Source organism: Cyprinus carpio, chromosome B17 (genome assembly GCF_018340385.1).
Source record: "Cyprinus carpio isolate SPL01 chromosome B17, ASM1834038v1, whole genome shotgun sequence".
NCBI classification, from domain to species: Eukaryota; Metazoa; Chordata; class Actinopteri; order Cypriniformes; family Cyprinidae; genus Cyprinus; species Cyprinus carpio.
Window position 1 is genome coordinate 3262101 of NC_056613.1, and position 19572 is coordinate 3281672.

At 37.9% G+C, this 19572-nt stretch overlaps 1 protein-coding gene across 7 annotated transcripts in view; it reads right to left on the reverse strand.

Annotated features, from left to right (window-relative positions):
• The window catches only part of LOC109076766 (C-terminal-binding protein 2-like), a 46374-nt gene that overhangs the window by 12736 nt on the left and 14066 nt on the right, over positions 1 to 19572 (reverse strand). For 2 of the 7 annotated variants that reach the window (XM_042743011.1, XM_042743013.1), the window contains exon 1: positions 12401 to 15236. The exons of 2 other annotated variants lie outside the window; for them this stretch is intronic. In XM_042743011.1, coding sequence (XP_042598945.1) covers positions 12401 to 14645 — 2245 coding nt within the window. In that variant the 5' untranslated portion in view covers positions 14646 to 15236. Of the gene's footprint in view, positions 1 to 2741; positions 3372 to 9611; positions 9670 to 12400; positions 15238 to 19572 lie in introns of those variants that run through there. 3 more of the 7 variants (XM_042743012.1, XM_042743014.1, XM_042743017.1) reach the window with 3 other exon arrangements.

Genomic DNA, 19572 nt, shown 5'->3' on the forward strand with positions numbered 1-19572 from the left:
AGAATTATTTACCAGAGTATTATTAAAAAATAATTGTGTGGGAGATGTTAAGGCAGAGCTGGGTTTCTCGGAGGGATGCGAGAGATCAGGGGTCTGGCACGCTTTAAATGAGCAGTGGACACATCAAACAGAAACACAAATGACATGCTGAAGCGATCTCTACATCAGAGCGGGAGAAATCAGAGAGGGAAGGACAGACGATTGGACTCTCAGAAGACTAGCATTAACACACACACACACACACACACACACACACACATTAACACACACATCAACACACACACACACACACACACACACACACACACACTCATGTAGGTGCTCAACCAATCCATGTTCACAAAATTGTACCGACTGTTCATTTTCCAACCCATAAACAATTTCAGAGCTCTAAAAGCTTTTTTGGACAAGAACAACAAAGATAAACTTAAACTCAGTGATTTTTAAACAAACAGAGCCTGAGCCGAGCAGTACACAACCATTATCCAATCAGAGAAAAGCAGGGGAATTATCCAATCAGAAAGCAGCAGGGGAAATCTCGGCCCTTCAGCCATTTTCCACAGGCATCTCCACATTTACTCTGATCACAGAGTACAAAAGATCCTGACAAAACATCCATTTCTGACATGCAAGGCTTTTTATTTGTTATTGCCATCACAATTTCTCTCAGTCTTCCAGTTTTCTCCCAGCGGGGAGAATTTTTTATTTTTTTTTACATACCATCATGTTGTTTTAAAACCCATGACTTTCTCTCTGCCTTGGAACACAGACAATTGTTCTTTTTTTTCATACAATGAAAACATATGGTGACTATTGGCTGTCAAGTTGCAAAAATGTCAAACAAAAGAACCATAAAAGTAGTTCATATGGTTTGTGTGCATAATCTTCTATACCATATGACAGCTTTATGTGAGGAAAACTTTCCTTCCACAAAAGCTTTCAAATCTCATTGGCAATCACATTCATTCAAATATGTTGCATTGTACATTTGACATCAAGTCTGGTTTTCTAAAACACTATAAAATTTATCAAAAGGTTTTGTGCTTAAAACCAGAAAAAATATCTGCCAATTATTTTGTTATCATTATAGTTTTTAATTTTATATTTTCCATTTGCATTTTCCATTTTAGTTACAAATTTAGATTTTAGATTTTTTTTAATTGAACCAAATTAAAATTAGAAATGTTGCGTTTGCGGCTAGCTGAATTGTTTTTTATTTTCATATTTATATATATAAAATGTTTTTTTATTTTTTATATTGCATTTTATTTTCAGCTAACATTTATTTTTAAATAATAAAAATGTTTATTTTTATGGTTTTGATTTTAGTTTCAGTTTTAAAATAATCTTGTTTTCTCTTTAAATAAAGATGTCTTGTTTAAGCATAAACTCAATTTATTTTGATAAATTTTTCAAGTAAGTATATGTTGATTTAAGAATATTTAGATATGTATACTGAAAAATAAGACAATTTTTTTTTTGTTGCAGTGGCCAATACTTAACACCTTTGGTAATTACATGTCAGGTGACCAATCATAACGTGAAAAGACCAAATATGCGTTATATTTGAAAGCTACATGCAAAGATAAGCAAACAATCACTTAAATTTTGGTCTGTTTGTAAAAAAAAATTAAATTTTCTATTCAAAAACTACTTTCAAGGTGCTTTTTTGTAGGAGTAAATGATGGCTTTTGTTAAACGGACAAAGTGGCGTGGAACATTTTACCAAACATCTTCATTTGTGTTCCATCATAAAGTTTGCAACAACACAAAGGTAAATAAATAATGATAGATTTTTTGTTTTGTTTTGAGTGAACTATTCCTGTAATGCATGTGAAACTAATGAGTGAGCGAGCGAGCAAGAGAAATGTAATACTCTCTTTGAAATCCCTTGAACAATAAAAGTCTGTAAAAACAAAAGGAAATGAGGAGATTTTTCCATGGAGCTGCGTTGACGTGGATTTTGTGTGAGCTGTGTGTGCGCGTGTGTGTTAAATATGGCAGCGTGCACATCACACCGTATGTGTGAGTTTCCCCACCTCTTGCTTAGGTGTGCCGCTGTGATTTTAATAAGTGTGTGTGTGTGTGTGTGTGTGTGTGTGTGTGTGTGTGTGTGTGTGTGTGTGTGTGTGTGTGTGTGTGTGTGTGTGTGAGACACAAGCAATCTTGGACAAAAAAAAAAAAAGCTGGCAGCCAAGTGCCTCACCTCACTGTCAACTGCTGCTTGTGGTTACCAAGCAACCTCATCTCTCACAGTCACAAAATAAACACACACAAACACACACGCACACAAACAATCCTTCTGAAAACACCCAAAACACACTTTTTTGCTCCAAACCAAATAGACACTTGCAGGAAAAGCAGTTAAAACAGTCACTGAATGAATGGCAGTCCAGGACCTGAAATAAACCAGGTGCATGTGTGAGTGTCAAATAAGAGCGTATCTGTGCTGCGTCACTTTTTCTTCTCTCTCCACCCCTCCTGATCTATTAGCTAGGGATTTGGCTGCCAAACACACACACACTAATGATAAGGAGTCAGGCGCACAATGCACTGTGTGTGTTTGCACACACACACAAACTAGTTTGCAGATGTGTCACAGAGAGCAGCCAAGACATGCGCTTGTGACACCACTGAGAACTGCACACACACACACACACACACATGCATGCATGCAAACACACACTCACACATGCACACACACTTTTTCTTTTGGCCGATTTCGGAAACATGCGTCTTGCCTGGAAAATGCTGCCTCCACATTCCTCCCATGAAGGGCAGCCCAAAAAACGGGGGAGAAAAAAAATGGAGGGAGGTGGCAGAGAAAAAGCCTTCTCCTGTGATTGTGTCCTGGGGGTCTCTCCCTCCTCTCGCTGTCTGTCTGTCGCTCGCTCACTCCCCCATATGTGGGTAAGCGGAGATTTCTGCTCGTCTTCGGTCAGTCGCTCAGAATGGCAAGCGTTCAGAGAAGGACAGAAGAGCCTGTTCTTTTCATTCCTTGTTCTCGTTCTAGCCTCTCGCTCTGGGTTTGTCCATCTTGATTGTCGTTTTCATCCCCCCTCTCTCGTCTCATTTTAGAGAAAACCTCTCAAGGTGAAAGAGGAGAGGAATAATTATGCCTGGCCGAGTCGAGGAGAGTCACGGAAAGAGGGAGAGGGTCAAAAATTCCCACACGAGTGCCAGTGCAAACGAGTTGTGCCGTTCCACTCCTCACGCCTCCAATCACTCCCCCTTCTGTTGCTCTTTTTTTTCTCGACCCACTCCTTTTTTTCCCCCCTCAACCGCACTCCCTCGCTCTCAAATTTATGATTTGGAGACCACAGTGGTTAGAGACTGCCAGCCTCTCCCTTCCACTCACATCTCTCTGCCTGCCTTTCTTTCTTTTATTTTCTCTTGCTCTTTCTGCCTCTCTTTTATTCACCCTCCCTCCATGCTCAAAAATTACAGTCACTTCTGTCTGTTAAAATGGTATTTATTTGGCTTATGTAATGTGAACACCGTATGTGTGTGTGCTTTGTGAAAGAAGCAAAATGAAGGTTAAAGGAAAACAGTGAAAAGAACAAACGGAAATGAAAAACGACCAAACTAACAAACGAAAGAACAAGCTAACAAAAAAAAAAAAAATATTTGTTTGGGAGAACATCAAAGTAATGAAAGAAATAAACAGACTTACATTTGAACAAATTAAATGCACATAAAACAAATGAACAACCAAACAAACACGAGGAAAAAAACTACTGAATGACCAAACAAACAAACAAACAAACAAAAAGGATTGATTGAAAGACTGATAGTTTGATTGATTGATTGATTGATTGATTGATTGACTGACTGATTGATTGATTAATTAATGTATGTGAATGTATATGTTTGTGATTGAAGAAAAATGTTTGAAAAATTTAATTAAAAGAAAAAAAGGAATGGTTTGATTGATAGAATAATGGAATGTTTATTGATTGATTGATTGATTAGCAATCAATCAATCAATCAATCAACAAATCAATGAATGAACAAATATATGTTTGAAAAAAAAAAATAACGTTTGAACAAACAAATGATCCAACAAAAAAGGAAAAAAGGCCTAAACAAACAAAACAAAAACAAAAAGAAAAGAAAAACAAACTACTGACCAAAAATGAAAAAAAAAAAAAATTAATGTTAAATTAATGAAATAAATATAAAAAAATGACTTACAAAATAACCAAACAAACAATGAAAATAACAAACAAATGAATGAATCAACTAAAAAACTAATTTAAAAAGAACAGACCCAAACTAAAGAACAATCGAAAAAATGTGAACAAACTAATGACCAAACAATAAAGAGAATAAATGAACGAACATCAAATGAATGAAAGAACAAACATCGAATTAATGAAAGAATAAATAAATCAACAAATAATAGGACAAACTATAAAATGAACAAAATAACCACCAAAGCAAACAAGCAAATTAATTAATGAACTATTGAACACTACATGAATAATAACACTTGAAAGGAAAGAGCGTACAGCATAGTGCAGACGCAGACACAAAAGACGTGTAGCTGCTCAAGTTGAGTGATTTTAAGCTATTTTAGACTAAACGAGCAAACCGTCACAGAGGCCAATACACACCGTCCCAAATCACTTAACAGGATTTCCAGTGAAGGTCAAGACATTCGCCACACTTTTCAGAAAATACACATACAGAAAGGAATTTAAGGCTGTTGAACAGTTACCATATGAGCGGAGGGTCAACACAACACAGAAGAACAAGATCAACACAATTAGTTTGACATGACACAATATTAGCCTTACAGGGGACTTGCCACAGAAAACAAGATTTTCCTTATGCATTTAAAATCAAACATTGTACACATGCATGCATACTGATGTTCACAACACAAAGCATCCCCCAGTTCAAACAGAAGATTTATGGAAACAATCGTGTGGAACCAAAATCATTGTGGTTATGATGTTACAATGAGCTCATTAACATATGCCCGCCCACATTTACATATTAGTATTTACAAACATTCCAAACCTTGATGACAGTATGAAGCAAACCAGCTAGACGATCATAACAGAGCTCATTTACATAAAAGTCTTAAAGGTACAGTAGGAAAAACTGCCCATATGAGGTCTATTAAAAGGATCAGAGAGAGGGTAGAAAATGGGCAATAAAAACTTAATTATCACTGCTTTTGGGACAAGAAACCTCGACAGACCTCATAAGTGGAAAAACTGAAGCATGACGTGTCAAATAAAATATCAAATCACAAATTGTGATTTAATTAAATTCACTGTGTGTTTTAAAGTGAAGTGCAGCACTGTGTTCATTTACATTCAAGCAGCTTATTACTTATATAATTTTACAGTTGTACCGTAAAGAAATATTATTAATGTTATTTTTCATAAATACTAGATGTTTTATTTTATTCCAAGAGTAACATTTCTTATTTTTAATAATAAAAGAATAATTTATTTTTATTTTTTAAGAATTATTTTTTTTTAGTTGTATTTTTTTATTTCAAAACTATTTGTAGCCTTACAAACAAGAATTTATTTAATTATTTATTCTCAAACACAATTTATATCATAAAAATGATTATACCCCCCCCCCCCCCATTTTAATTACTTTAAGAGTGAAATATGTTATTTTGGTCAACAAAACAGAACTGCAAAAAATAATAATCGTTTTTTTTAATAAACTCTTTTAAACACCTGTCCATCCTTCATTGTTCATCAGACAGACAGGTTCTTCCAGCCAAAACTCAGAATGCAATTTCGATTGGTGCTGATGAAATGCCACTCTTCACCTTACATACGTCATTACACAATGACACTAAATCTCAACTGTTACTTTATAGTGATGGCCAAGCAAACCTGGTCTGGTGACCAAACAAGAGAAAACAAACAACACGTTAACACAGATAATTAGCCCAACGTTCAATCTTCATTTTCTCCCTCTTGACGTGAACACACACACGCAGCAGATGTGATCTCTCTCACTCGGTTTCATTCCCCAAAATACTTTTTTCCCTCTATTCATTAGTTTCACATTCTCTCGCTCCCTCCTTCTGTTAGTTCTCTATATGACAGAAGCCATCTGGCCTTCCAGAACAAGAGATTGGACCAGGGAACGAGAGGTTTACAATGCGCGCGCACACACACACACACACACACACACACACACACACACACACACACACAGCTGTGTTTTGTTACAATAAAGACAGAGGCTCTTTATGAGGTGACAGTGCTTAACATTAGGGGTAGAGTTACAGCAAAAACAGACACACACTTATACTTATACACACTGTTTTGATATTCAACACCCACTTTTCACAATCCAATCAATTCCTGAAATCCTAGTCTACTTTTTTCTTGTTTCAATAGGAAATACTTCACATAGTTTAAACAAAAATGACTTGAACAAGTTTCTTTGAGCAGATGTACACATGCACGTCTGTCCTTGTAGGTATAGAAATTCACACACCATTCAAAGTATCAGACAATTCTTTCATGTTTTTTTTCTTCTATCGTTTGCATTGAATTAAAGTGCTAAACAATTTCAGGCCCGTCCAACATCTGCGTCTGCTTGCGCTGTCTGTGTTCATACAGAGATCTGCCTCTCCATCTACGAATGAAACTCAATCTCCGTGACCTTTTCATTTTCTCACAATGAATAATTCACCGGGACCTGTTTGCTATCTCACATTGTCACACACACACACACACACACACACAAAGGAAATTGTGAACAAGGATTCTCTTCTGCAACCATCCACATGTTCTCTCATTCTTTACAAAGACACTCATCTTTTGCATGGTACAGTACATCTCTTTGTTTCTGAACTCCTTGGTATTACGCTGGGATCAGGGTTATTATAGATAACTAAAACTAAAACCATAAAACCATTTTTGTTACTTGAAATAAAATATAACTTTAACTGAAATAATAATGATATTAAAATAAAATATTTAAAAAGGAAAAAATTCAAATGGCTGCCAAAGCAAAATTTCATATAAATTTTTATATATATCTAAAAATATAATAAATTATATTTATATATTTTTTTTTTTTTTATATATATATTTTTTTTTTTTTTTTTGAATATTATTAAACACTGTAATAGATACTAAAATAACCCTGGCAGTGATCAGCTATATATATTTGGTAGGCTTGTTCTTTGCCCTCCCAATATTTTCACATGCCACAAAAATTATAATCTGTATTTTTTCATGCTTTAGAACACATTTTTTATTTACTATATTTATTATAATACATATATTATATTATTAATATAATATGATGTTATATATATATATATATATTTTTTTTAATTTGTATATAATTTTATAGAAAATAATTAAATTATATAATTTGGATATTTGTTTTTATTTCATCATGATGTTTGTTATTGTTTATTAAACAAGTTAATTTAAACAAGTGTTTTTAATCAACAATAATAAAAAAAATTATACAGCTATAAGAGCAATAAATGTAATAAAAAAAAAGAAGAAAAAAAAGAAGAAAAAATAAACCGTTTTCCTGGAAGACAATGGCACTGGCAATAACTAATGCTTCCAAGACTATCAGACAAATATGCAATCTGAACCTAGTGACATTTAGTTCAGCAGATTTTGCAACAACAATGTTGAATACATCACATAAAACCAAATGTTTAAGTTTGCAATGCAAAAAATCCACATGCATATATGAGACTGTGATAATACAGTATATATGACACACAGATAATACTGTTATACAGTACTGGCCCAATAAAGCAAGTGACCTTTCTGTTAACTGGCCAGAAACTCACTCTCTATCAGCCCATCCTTACAGTTTAATCCTAGTTTGACACCCATTTATTCATTCGTCCTTTGTTCTCTGTGACGCTGTGCAAACATTTAATATGCACAATAAAAAGGCAGATTTAAGGTGTACACAGACTAGTGCAGTGAACTGTATATAGATGCAACATGCAATGCATATATTAATTTAGCAGATGCTGTTATCCAAAGCCATTTAGAAATAAATAATGCTACAGCATAAGTGATTTACAAGTTGTTTAACATTTTATGAAGTAGGAAATATCAGACGCTGGGAGTTGTTTACATACAGCTCTCGTCTGCATGCTGCACCAGCGCAAACTGATTATTCATACATTCAAACAAACCAATATCACACCCATTTCTGATTCTATAATGCAAATATGGCATGATGCGGGACAGTTCTGCATGTCAGAGACAGGTCGGATGAGTCGTCCTGCTGCGGACAGGGATTACAGTACCCACATTCATTCATTTCTGCAGGATTATGTTCTGATGGAGAGCGCTAACCCAGACCCCCCCACTTTTCCACTGGGCCCGTCCTGCACAGATGGCTAGTGGGATTTTACTTCTCTAATCTCTTTTCTTTCATTCTCTCTCTCTCGGTCTTCTCTTTTCATTTCTGTAACCTACAGTAAATGAATATGCTGAGCTGGACAAATCGGCACAGAAACGACTTTTGGGTTCGAGCGGTTTTTGCCCTTCATTCTCATTCATTGTTTCCTCTCTTTTTCCTACTCCATGTTGACTTTCCTCCAAATTTCCTAAGAGACTGATCAAATTTCTACAGATTATTGCACAACAACTACGAACAAGTCATTTTTATGCTGTACCAGCCACCTTTATTTTCTTGGACAGTCATGCCAAGACTAAATAAACCTGTAATATGAATACAACTTTACTCAATATCAACTTTCCATTTCAAAATTTCCAACATTTGTATTGAATTTTGAGTATAATAAGTATTCTTGTAATTTCATCTTTTTCTGAGCACCTCATTTGCAATTATTAAATAATTATATATATATATATCTGCACCATATTAGCTACTGGCTTAAACATAAATGCATATATTTTACATCCATACATCATATTATTTGATCAATACCATGGTACTGAATCATCTCTACATTAATTTACCAAGGTATGCAATATGCTACTCCTAATAATATCATGTGTTCAGAAAAGTAAAATGTTTTTTTGAACATTTTAGCCTTAAATGTACCATCTATTTATCAAGCTATAGTTAGCTAGACTCATTTGGCGTTCAAAACGTAAACAACAGTGATGACATCACCACAGTATCTGCATACTGGCCTTGTCCTTGCATATATTTAACCATATAGCCACCTTTACACTAAAAATTAAAGTATACTGATTCTCTTTCATTAAAACTAAAACAATCATATGCTGATGATCATCAAGCTCCATTTGATTACACAGAACCTAATATTCACTAGTATTCCCTTCAGAAAATGCAAATCTAATTCAACTGTAGTTTTTTAGCACTAACAGTCCCCTGCGACCATACAGAAACACTGTGGCCTAGAATGAAGTAGCTCAACTAAACAGCCTGCACTAGAGTAAATCGTACCATGAAGCCTCATTTCAGCGGAACGCTTCTGATCCATGACCAGGAGCAGCTTATCCCAGACTACAGGATGATCACTCTAAACGCTCGGTCCTAAGAGCTCGCTTCCTAAAAGAACTTCAAGCAAAAAAATCAATATCAAATAATACCTCAGACACAATAAAACACAAACAACTATACACAAACACATGGACACACCTGACCTGGAAAACTCTCATATGGCTTGACCGCAACACCCATCGCCATGGCTACATAATCCCTTCTTACTAGAAAGGAAGGTCTTCTGCCAGGGTTGTCCCTGCATGTCCATATATAGACACAATTAGTCTTGGGGGCATTTAGATTGACCATATATGGTCAAGGAACAAGGAAGCAGGCTCTTTTCAGATCAGTTCATTGAAATGTATTAGACCGTAAAAAAAGAATGATGGTGTATGTGCATGCTTTCTAAAAGAGATGGCACAATAATAATAATTATAACTATAAAAAAAAAAAAAATCAGAGCAGTCGTCGCTACCAAAAACAGGTCACCTAGCAACAAACAATTAAGGTATACCCTGCGAGCCCGCAGTCTTCAGCCTGTCCATTAGCAGACAAAATTACTGGCTAAACAAACAACCATCACCCACATGCAAATGACTTTGTTGTTCATAAGAGAAGCGCTCATATTCTTGCCCGCTGGGGTTTTCACAGATGTTTAGGACATGAGCAATGTACTCTGACTCTATCCAACCTGAAACATCTGGAGTCAGAGATGACTGGGGCACTGGAGAAATGGTTTCATTATATGGAACGAAAGCCAGCTAAACCCATTAACTTAAGTGAGATGGCAGGGAAGGTGTAACAGAAGCAAAGGGAGGGAAAAAAATATACAAAGGGAAATGGAAGCCTTTGAAAGAGAAACGAAATGAGAGGATCCATGAGGAAGCCGTGGATTGGAGTCGGTCGTAAAAATTACGATGTTATCTAGGCTGGGTAGGTCAACCAGCACTTAAACCACTGACTAGTCCACATTTGCACTACAACACAACATATCAAACAACTCGATTTTTCAATCCTTTAAATATCTAAATGCACTGCATAATAGAGAGAATAACAGCAGAAATGAGTCAATCATCACATATATCATTTAAATGGAGGAAATGTTTTAAATAATTTATTTTTAACTTAATATTTTCATAATGAACAACTGTTTTTGCAGTGATGTCAGACTTATCTGTTATAAATAACCTTATCTTGTGATTTGAGCCCATCAAGTTCCAAAGTATTTAATCCACTAGATTATCCAAAAATAGTATTTTCTATGCTTATCTAACATATAAACCATCCTTCCTTGTATTTCCAGCACTAATAACCATTTTGGGATACATGCTGTTATCATGAGATATAATAACTCATACCGTGATTTTGGTCATACTGCCCAACACTACTGAAGCTGCTCGCTCACCAGGCACTGAACCAGTCAACCTTTAATAATGTTTATTATCACTGCTCATTTCTCTCCCACCCCAGAGGCTCTCCAATCATATCCATACACTCTGATTACTATCACCACAATGTGATTAGCCTGACTATGGTGATGTGTTGTTTAATTTCCTGCCGGGGTCTGACACTGCATCTCCATTTCGGCTCAGAGTAAAATTCCCTTTGCTGCCTCCCCTCCCCCTCAGTGCAGTCATTGGTCATCGTTCTGAAACAGCCAATGTAGGCTGGAAACTGTCTCTTACACCAGCTGCACCAGGTGGGATTGAATAACAGAGAAATATGACCCTTTACAGTCTTAAGCATTATCTGCAAAACATGCATCAACATCAGTCCTGCAAAAACATTTGAATGAATCCCACAAAAACAGTCACATTTCACACCAAAATCAAAAGAAAAATATTTATATTTTGCATAAAAGAAAATAAAGCGATGTTTGCAATGTAACATTTCATGCTAATAAAAAATGTTTTTGCATTATAATAATAAAAAGTATATTTTTTGCATTATAATAATGAAAATAGTTTTTCTTAAATGTCATGTAAGTAATGCCACTTTCTTAAATATAAACTGAAAAACGACATGCTCAGTTGATTCTCGCAATGGAAATTTCCTATTGAAGTTTGTGCTTTGCAAAAAACTAAACTGTCGTTCTCTCCCTGTGCCTGTGTTTGGCTCAAAGGTGACAATTCACATCAAACATATATCAAAGGGCTCTACCGCTACTGACAAGCTACACTTCATTCACAGTATCTTAGTCAAACAGATCAGCTGCGACGGGCAGATAGTGACAGAGGTTTAAACTGGCAAAGACAAACCATGAAAATAAAAATAAAACATGTCAGTCCAAATCCATTTAGATACACCTACTACAGAACATACATAAAAGCAATGTATTACAGAATACCAAGCCAAAATAAAGCACAATCCAAGTCACTGACACCCTGAAGCTGATAATGACTAATACTGCAAAAATGTGACTGACTAATAACATAACAGGCCACTGATCCACAAGGCAACATAATGAAAACATGCTTGTGCATTCTAGCACAATTTACCATCCTATTCAATTGAGTTTGTGCTAGACTACAGAAATTCAATATTAAGCGGTATGTCATTTTGCAATGACAAGGTATAAAAAGATGATGAATTATAACACACTAAATGAATTCATCTTTGCGAAGCCTTCATGTACAAAAGAAAGCTGAATTTGATCTATCACAAAACAAACTAGTTCCATAAGCTTTGATAATCTTTAATAAAATAAGCTGAGCCTTGGTAAGAAAACATCTTGGAACATCATTAGCAACTCAATTTATTACTACTTCAACAACAAAACAAACAAGTTCAAGTTCAAGGGGAGAAATTTAACTTGAATTAATTAACCTACAACCGTATGATTCACACACGCTAACTCTGACACACAGTTGGGAGCTGAAGCACTGGAGGGGGTGGAGGAGAGGAAAAAAGGAGAAAATGAAGGTAGCAATGGAAGAGGGCTTTCATTTACTTGTGTCTGGCGATGCCATAGTGGAGACAATGACCGGAGGTCCAGTACGCCGGCTGAGCTTCTGATTAGACAGACTCACATTTTGACCTGGGACGGCACCACCAATGGGTACTAGGGCTCTGTCTGAGGACACTCCAGCCTTGCGTAGTACTTGTGGGCTTACATTGGGACTAGGCATGGGTGACATTGCAGCCAAGCTTCGATCCCTCTTCATCAACTCCATTGGTACAGTATAGTTGGTGGTATATGCCTTCGGAGCCTGCTGTGGCCCCAAAGCAGGAACAGTCATTGGTTGGGGAACTGCTGGCAATGTCTGTGGCATTCCATGGATTGGGGCTGGCAAAGCTGCCATTTGTGGTGGCATTCCTGGTAGATGTGATGGAATTGCTACCTGTTGGGACATTGCAGTCATATGTGGCATGGGCAAGCCAGCATGAGGATTGTAACCTGAAAAAGCGCGAGGCTGGACTGGAACCACAGCACCACTGTATGCTCCTGCAGACCTGGCTCCAGGATACCCACTGGTCTCAAGAAGATGCTGGGAGGGAGCACTGCTGGGCCTGCGACTATAACCTTCACCCATCCTTGGAGATATAGTCTGCATGGGGGTAGAAGGTGGCTGCATATATTGGGACTCCATGCCTGGAGTCAAGGGTGGAGGCTGGTGCACGTAAATGTCACTGCGATGGCTAAAGCTGTTAGATCTGCCACGGACCGGAGCACTGGGATGCAGTGGGGTAGCATGAAGGATTTCGGGGGGTCGCTTGCATCCAAGCACAACACGCGACAGAACCCGAGCTTGTCCTAAGTTTGGAGCCACTGAACGCACATCATTTTCCTCCATTACAGCCAGCATTGCAGTGGAGTCAAAGCCCTGCTGCAGTAGAGAGGTGATGGTGCTTTCTGAGAGGCCCTCTTTTTGCAGCAATGCCAGAAACTCAGGGTCCGCATTTTTTTTAGGGTCTACAGGAGCCACTGGGGTCTGAGGAACAGTGGGAGGAGGAGGAACAGTAAAAGTTTGAGCAGGAATTTGAGGTAACGGAGCAGGAATAGTGGCCACACTTGGAGTGTTTACTGGGGCAGCAGCTATAGGGGGAGCTGGAGTATAGACAGGATTTGGGGGTGCCAAGGGTTGCACATGTGGAACTTCCTGCACTGGCTGAACCTGTGGTACCTGCTGAACTTGCTGCACTGGCTGAATGGGCTGGATTTGCTGTACTTGCTGTATTTGTTGCACTGGCTGAGCTTGCTGCATTTGCTGGACTGGCTGAACCTGCTGCATTTGCTGTTGCTGCATTTGTTGCTGTGCTTGTTGTTGAGCCTGCTGTTGGGCTTGCTGTTGCTGTTGTATGGTGTATGGTGAGGGGTTTTCCGGATGCATGACCATACCTCGTGCAGTTCCATCCATTCCTTGAGCAACTGGTTCAACCACCAGGCAGGTGGCGGTTGGCTGATGAGGATCAATCGGCCTTCCGTTAACATCACTGTAGACTGAATGGCTAGTTAGAGAGGCAGGTGGCTCAGCACCATAACGGGGAGAATTTGGCTCCATAAAATAACGAGCTGGAGATGGTGCACGGCTTGGAATGCGCTGCCCATCCTGCATAATTTTGGTGCCAGGAGAAGCATGTGGGGGTCCAGGCAGAGACGGCTCTCTGTAAATACGACCCATGTCATGAGCAGTTGGAGGTGGGGGAGGAGGTATGCCAGGTGTTGGGGCAGCAGAACCAGGCCGACTTCCTGAGCTCTGTTCCCACAATTGCCGATGACCAGCCATCATTCCATAATGTGAAGATGACCTATTAAGAGAATGAGGTTGCTCTCCACGATAAAAACCCTCGGTTGGCCGTGGTGGCATGCCTGAGTCTTGCTGATAGTAGTCGTGGGGTGGCAGGGAACCACGGTGAGCCATGGGTGACCGGTCGTAATGGCTATTCAACTCAGGAACGGAGCTCTTTCTTATGTTACGTGGGTCAGGACGATCCAAATATCCCTGATTGTAAAGAGATTCCTGGTAGGAGTCTTGCTCCCGTTTCAAATCCAGGTCAGGGGGACGCACTCCAGGCAGTGGCTCATACCATCCCCCTCCCGCATCCGCTCCATAGCTCAGCGAGTTGCGTCGACCAGCCATCCGGGCCTGCTGCTCGTAAACACTGTCACTGCGCTCCCAATGACCCTCATTCCCACCCAGCGTGTCCCAGCTCTGGGAACGGCCGATCGGCAACTGCTTACTGGAGATCAACATGAGGAAGAGATATACCTTACTCACAGGGAAGAAAAATGAGAACGGTTTTCCTTTAAGTTTCTAGTTGCAGGATGTTGTCAAGTGGTGCGAGGCAGGGAGGTGAAAGAAAAAAATTAAAACAGAAGTATTGCTTTTCACCTGAGGTCCAGTTGTAATTTCTGTCTCCCGTCTCTATCAAAGTGGCAAGGACTGGCTATCAAATGGCTCCTCTTGCTTGGCGATCGGTGAATAATTAATCTGGGGAATACTGCTGGTGGTGATGGAAGCAGGAAAGAGGACACCATGCACTCTCACAAATAATGTTGGTAGCCGAAGCCTGCCTGACTACTCCATTCTGGCAATGCAAAGCGACAAGCGTGAACAGACAGAGGGAAAGAAAAAGAGAGAAAACGGAGACAGGAAGAAAATTTTTAACAAGGGGAGGGTTGGTGTGGGGGAGGCAGGGGCTTGTGATAATCCAGCGAAGCTGATCCGCTCCAACTCTGAACATTTTACTCATTCAGATTGCTATGAGGGATTACAGACCAAATAAAGCCAGCTTAAATCCACTCTTCACCCTTGTGACGTCACATGCAAACACACACAAAATGTGTCCCTGATGATAATGAATAAAGTGAAATCCCTTTGGCCAGGAACACATGCTGCCATGGACACGCTTACCTGATGCCAATGGTTGAGGTGGTCTGTGCTTCTTTCAAAAGCCAGCTGGCATTAAGCAGGCGGTCTTTGCTGGACTCCAAGAGATGGGCCAGTGGGGCGGGCCAGTGAAACTAATACAGATCTAATGCAGCAGGGCAGAATCGTGTAGCACTGTCAGGAAACGTCAAATCCTGATTGAACAATAATCCTATGATGGGCCAGCAATGCCTGCAGAGCTACGCAAATGCAGAGATCCAGCATCACCACTCATGTATTGCTTTATGACCCGAGCCGACACCAGTGCAGCTTTATGAACCACTGCCTCCAAACACCCTTCACAGCACACCAACAATGAGGTCACAAAGCATCTGGAAGCTTATGGATTACAGCTTCATTACAAAACCAATTAGATCTGAAGCAAATTGAGATACCACTTTTAGTGAAATTACATAAGTATACTCTAATTTCTTAGAAAATCAGAACAGCATAAAAATTCTTTGTTACCCTTTAAAGGGACACTTCTGTCAACATTTACTCACATCGTTCCAAACCTGACTTTCTTTCTGTGAAACACAAAAGATATATATATATATATATAGGGATATTTATGTATATATATATATATATATATATATATATATATAATATATATATATATAAAAAAAACGTCTTAGTGGATTTCTGTCCGTACAATTAAAGTCAGTGGGGTCTAGTGTTTTTTGGACCCCAAAGGTCATTAAGAAAGAAATGCCTACAGGTTTGGAATAACATGAGGGTGAGTAAATAATAATAGAATTTTCATTTTCGGTTGAACAATCCCTTGAATACACCAATACAGTTTTTTAGACATTCATTCTACATAAAGAAGCCATCACCCCATGTTTTGCTATTCCCCATTGAGAAAGCATAGCTATGTTATTAAGACAAGCATTATAAAACCAACAGGAGTGAAAGGCAAAATCTGGGACATCAAATAATACTACAATATCTAAAGGCTTGCAAATACGGGTTTCATGAAAAACATTCCAGCCATATGAATGTTAACAGTTGAATCTTGAGTTTTTCGGTTTAGGAAAAGCTTTTTGTTGTGAACAGATTTTGTCCACCTGCCACTGAAATACTCCACCCAAATCCTTTCTGATCCCCACAAACACCAGAGAGTGAGAGAGAGATTGAGAGGAAGGGAGAGAAAGAGACTTGTGAGGATAAAATTAATAGGGCATATTCTTTGACTGTCCATGTCATTGTGATACATTCTGCATTTTGATACCATCTAAAGCTTTGCACAGTTTAAAGTGACTTTCCAGCACTTTGCTTTGTTTTGATCCTTTCACTTTTATGAAACACTGTTTCATGCCTGTAATACAGATATGGCAGGAATTTCATTTTGGCTTCAAGCCTGTTCTTCAGAATCAACAACACCTGAATACATTAGCATTCCCAGATTGCAAACGACCCCCATTATAGTGACCTAATTGTACCCTCTTCACAGGCATGTCACACAAAAAGCACTCGACACTGGAGATTCAAAGCTAAGAACTAATGCCAGTAGAGATAACTTGTTGCTGAGCCAGTGACACACAAAAACATTATTATAGAATGCACTATTTTTGTCAACAATTTTCAGCAACAGATAAAATAATTATTTTCATAATCAACAATTCTCTCACCTCATAAACGCATTGCATACTGGGATTGACTTCTCTGTGTGTGCTACACGCCAAGCTCCCTTATAATTATGCTGCCTACTTTTTGGAGCGAGGCACTGATGCCTTACTAGTTCACTAGGTTTTGGCACAGAGCAAGAGAGAGTATGCAACACAGCCAAATGAAATCAAATCTCTCTGGAAGAGTCTTTTCTTTCTTTTTGTGACTTTCGCTTACAGACACAGTGAGGATTATATTGGATTCTTTAACAACTGCTACATAATTACCAAAAAGAAAAACAACATGGATCAGTACAGTTGCATCACAATGAAAAAAAAACAAGGAGAGCTGTATCATGGCAACACGGTCTTTAGTTATCCTTCTGCAGAACTTTAAGGAACAAAAGAGAGAAAGAAAGAGAGACAGAAACAAAGGAAAAGAGAGAGAATTTTCATAAATCCTTTGTGCCTGAGAGACTGTGACTAATCTAATAAAAAACCCCGTGGGACGTTTGGCTTCAACAAGCTTCTCTGCCTATCTGGGAATACATGTGTAAGCAATTTTATACATGACTACTAATACGAGAGCTCTTTGAGGGAAGCAAATTCATAAAAAAAGGATATGAAGTGATTAAAAGCAGAATGCGGTGAAATGAAACATTACTTCAACTAATTTACTCACTTTCTTGTTCAGCTGGGAGTTCCTAATGCTGTATACTGTGTGTGTTTTTATATATTAAAGTTGTTTATAAATTGCCAATTTATGAAAAATGTTCTCATTTTGATACAACAAGAACAACTCACACTGGATTAAAAGAAATGCTCTGTGTACAAAATGATTTAAGCTCTATCATGGTTTCAGTCTGGTCTAAGACAGCATTATTTGTTTTTATTTACACACTATTATAATATAATTTATTATTTTGAATTATTTTTCTTTTTTCAAATAAATTTAAGTTTTATTCATTTTGTCACATGCATAATTTAGCATTAATTTATTTTTAGTTTTAGTTTCTGAAACTGTAGCTCTTCAACATAAACTTTTTTATTTTAGTTAATTGCCAAGGCAACATTTCTACATTTTGTTTTAAAAAATCCATAAAAAAAAAATCATATTTCTCATATCTAATATTCATTGTTTATTTGATAACACTTTATTTTAGGGACAAATTCTCACTAATAACTAGTTTATTAGCATGCGTATTACTTGCATATTTTATTTCAGCTCTATGTCAATATAATGAAAATTTTTTAATAGTTTTAGTTAACAATAACTGGTCTAAGATGGTCTACATGGTTGATAAGCGGGACGACCGGCTAGTTGATCCAAAGTTTGAGCTGGCAGACCATCTGGGTCAAGCTCGTTGGTACAAAAACAACCCAGCTACTCTGTTCCAGAAAACCAGCTTGACCTGTTTTTCCAGCAAGGGTATTAAACATTTACTTGTCATCTGCTATAATAATCTGAATACCCTAATCTTCCATTATAATCACAAGAGCCGCAAATACAATGAACTTTTTGTGATGAGCCTTGTCTCTTTTCTTCTCAGAAGCACAGGAATCTCGGTTGAGACACACACACAGCTACAATATTCATTCAGGAAAAACAGTGCAGTCCAATTTATAACCACTCAAGTAACCATTCTGCTACTGAAAAGCTATATAGAAGAGCTCTCAGATTTTACACCATTTAATATTTTTTTCTTAGGCAGCCTCTGCACAGCGATGCAGCTGACAGTTCTCTTTTCAGACATCTCTCTATAACGCATTCACAACTTAACTTCCTCATTTCTCTTCTCTATTTCTTCTTTTCTGCTGGTTTCTCCTCTGCAGCAGAATTCCCTTGGGGAGTCCCATCGCGGTGCTGTAATAAGGCTCTTTTTTAAAAAGGAAAGAGGGAGACTTGACATTTCTTCATTATGGGAGGTATACTGAAGAACCCAGCTTTTCCAACTCTGGGAAAACGAGTCATGCGTTTAACGAGCCAGCGGCTGTAGATGTGATGACTGCAGGCTTTGTGCTGGAGCTGAAGGGAATATATGACTCGAGTTTCTGACACCTGATCTTTCAGACTTGAACCGTCTCTTAGAAACTTTACCTAGCGGTTAATGTGTCACACACTTGCACTGCTTGGAAGCACTATTTAACTTCTGTGATAGGGGACACCACAGCACAACAGCCAAAAATCCCACAATGAAACGCTTCCTAGAAAAACTCACTGATCTTCCAACAAATTACAATCTCACAGGAGAAAATTGAACTACCTGATGAATATCATTGTTTAAACATCTCTTTTGAGACACATCTAGTCTCTAGTGAGCATGTCTGTCAAGCATGGCTTAGTGCAATTTCCAAATCACAGAAGCTGTAAATATATGCACTGCATGTTTTATAGTGCAGCACTGTGTTCAAAATAAAAGCTTGATGGTTTAACAATTGAAAATGAAGAAATAAAGACTTATAAATATGAGTACTGTTATGGTATAGTTGTACTGTAAAATAAATAATAATAAATTAGTATATCATTATATTATTTAACAAGAATCATTACTTTTGTAACAATAATATAACAATAATAATATTGTTCCTAAATACTCTTTGTAGTGAAATATTGCAATAGTAACAAACCTTATTTTATTTAA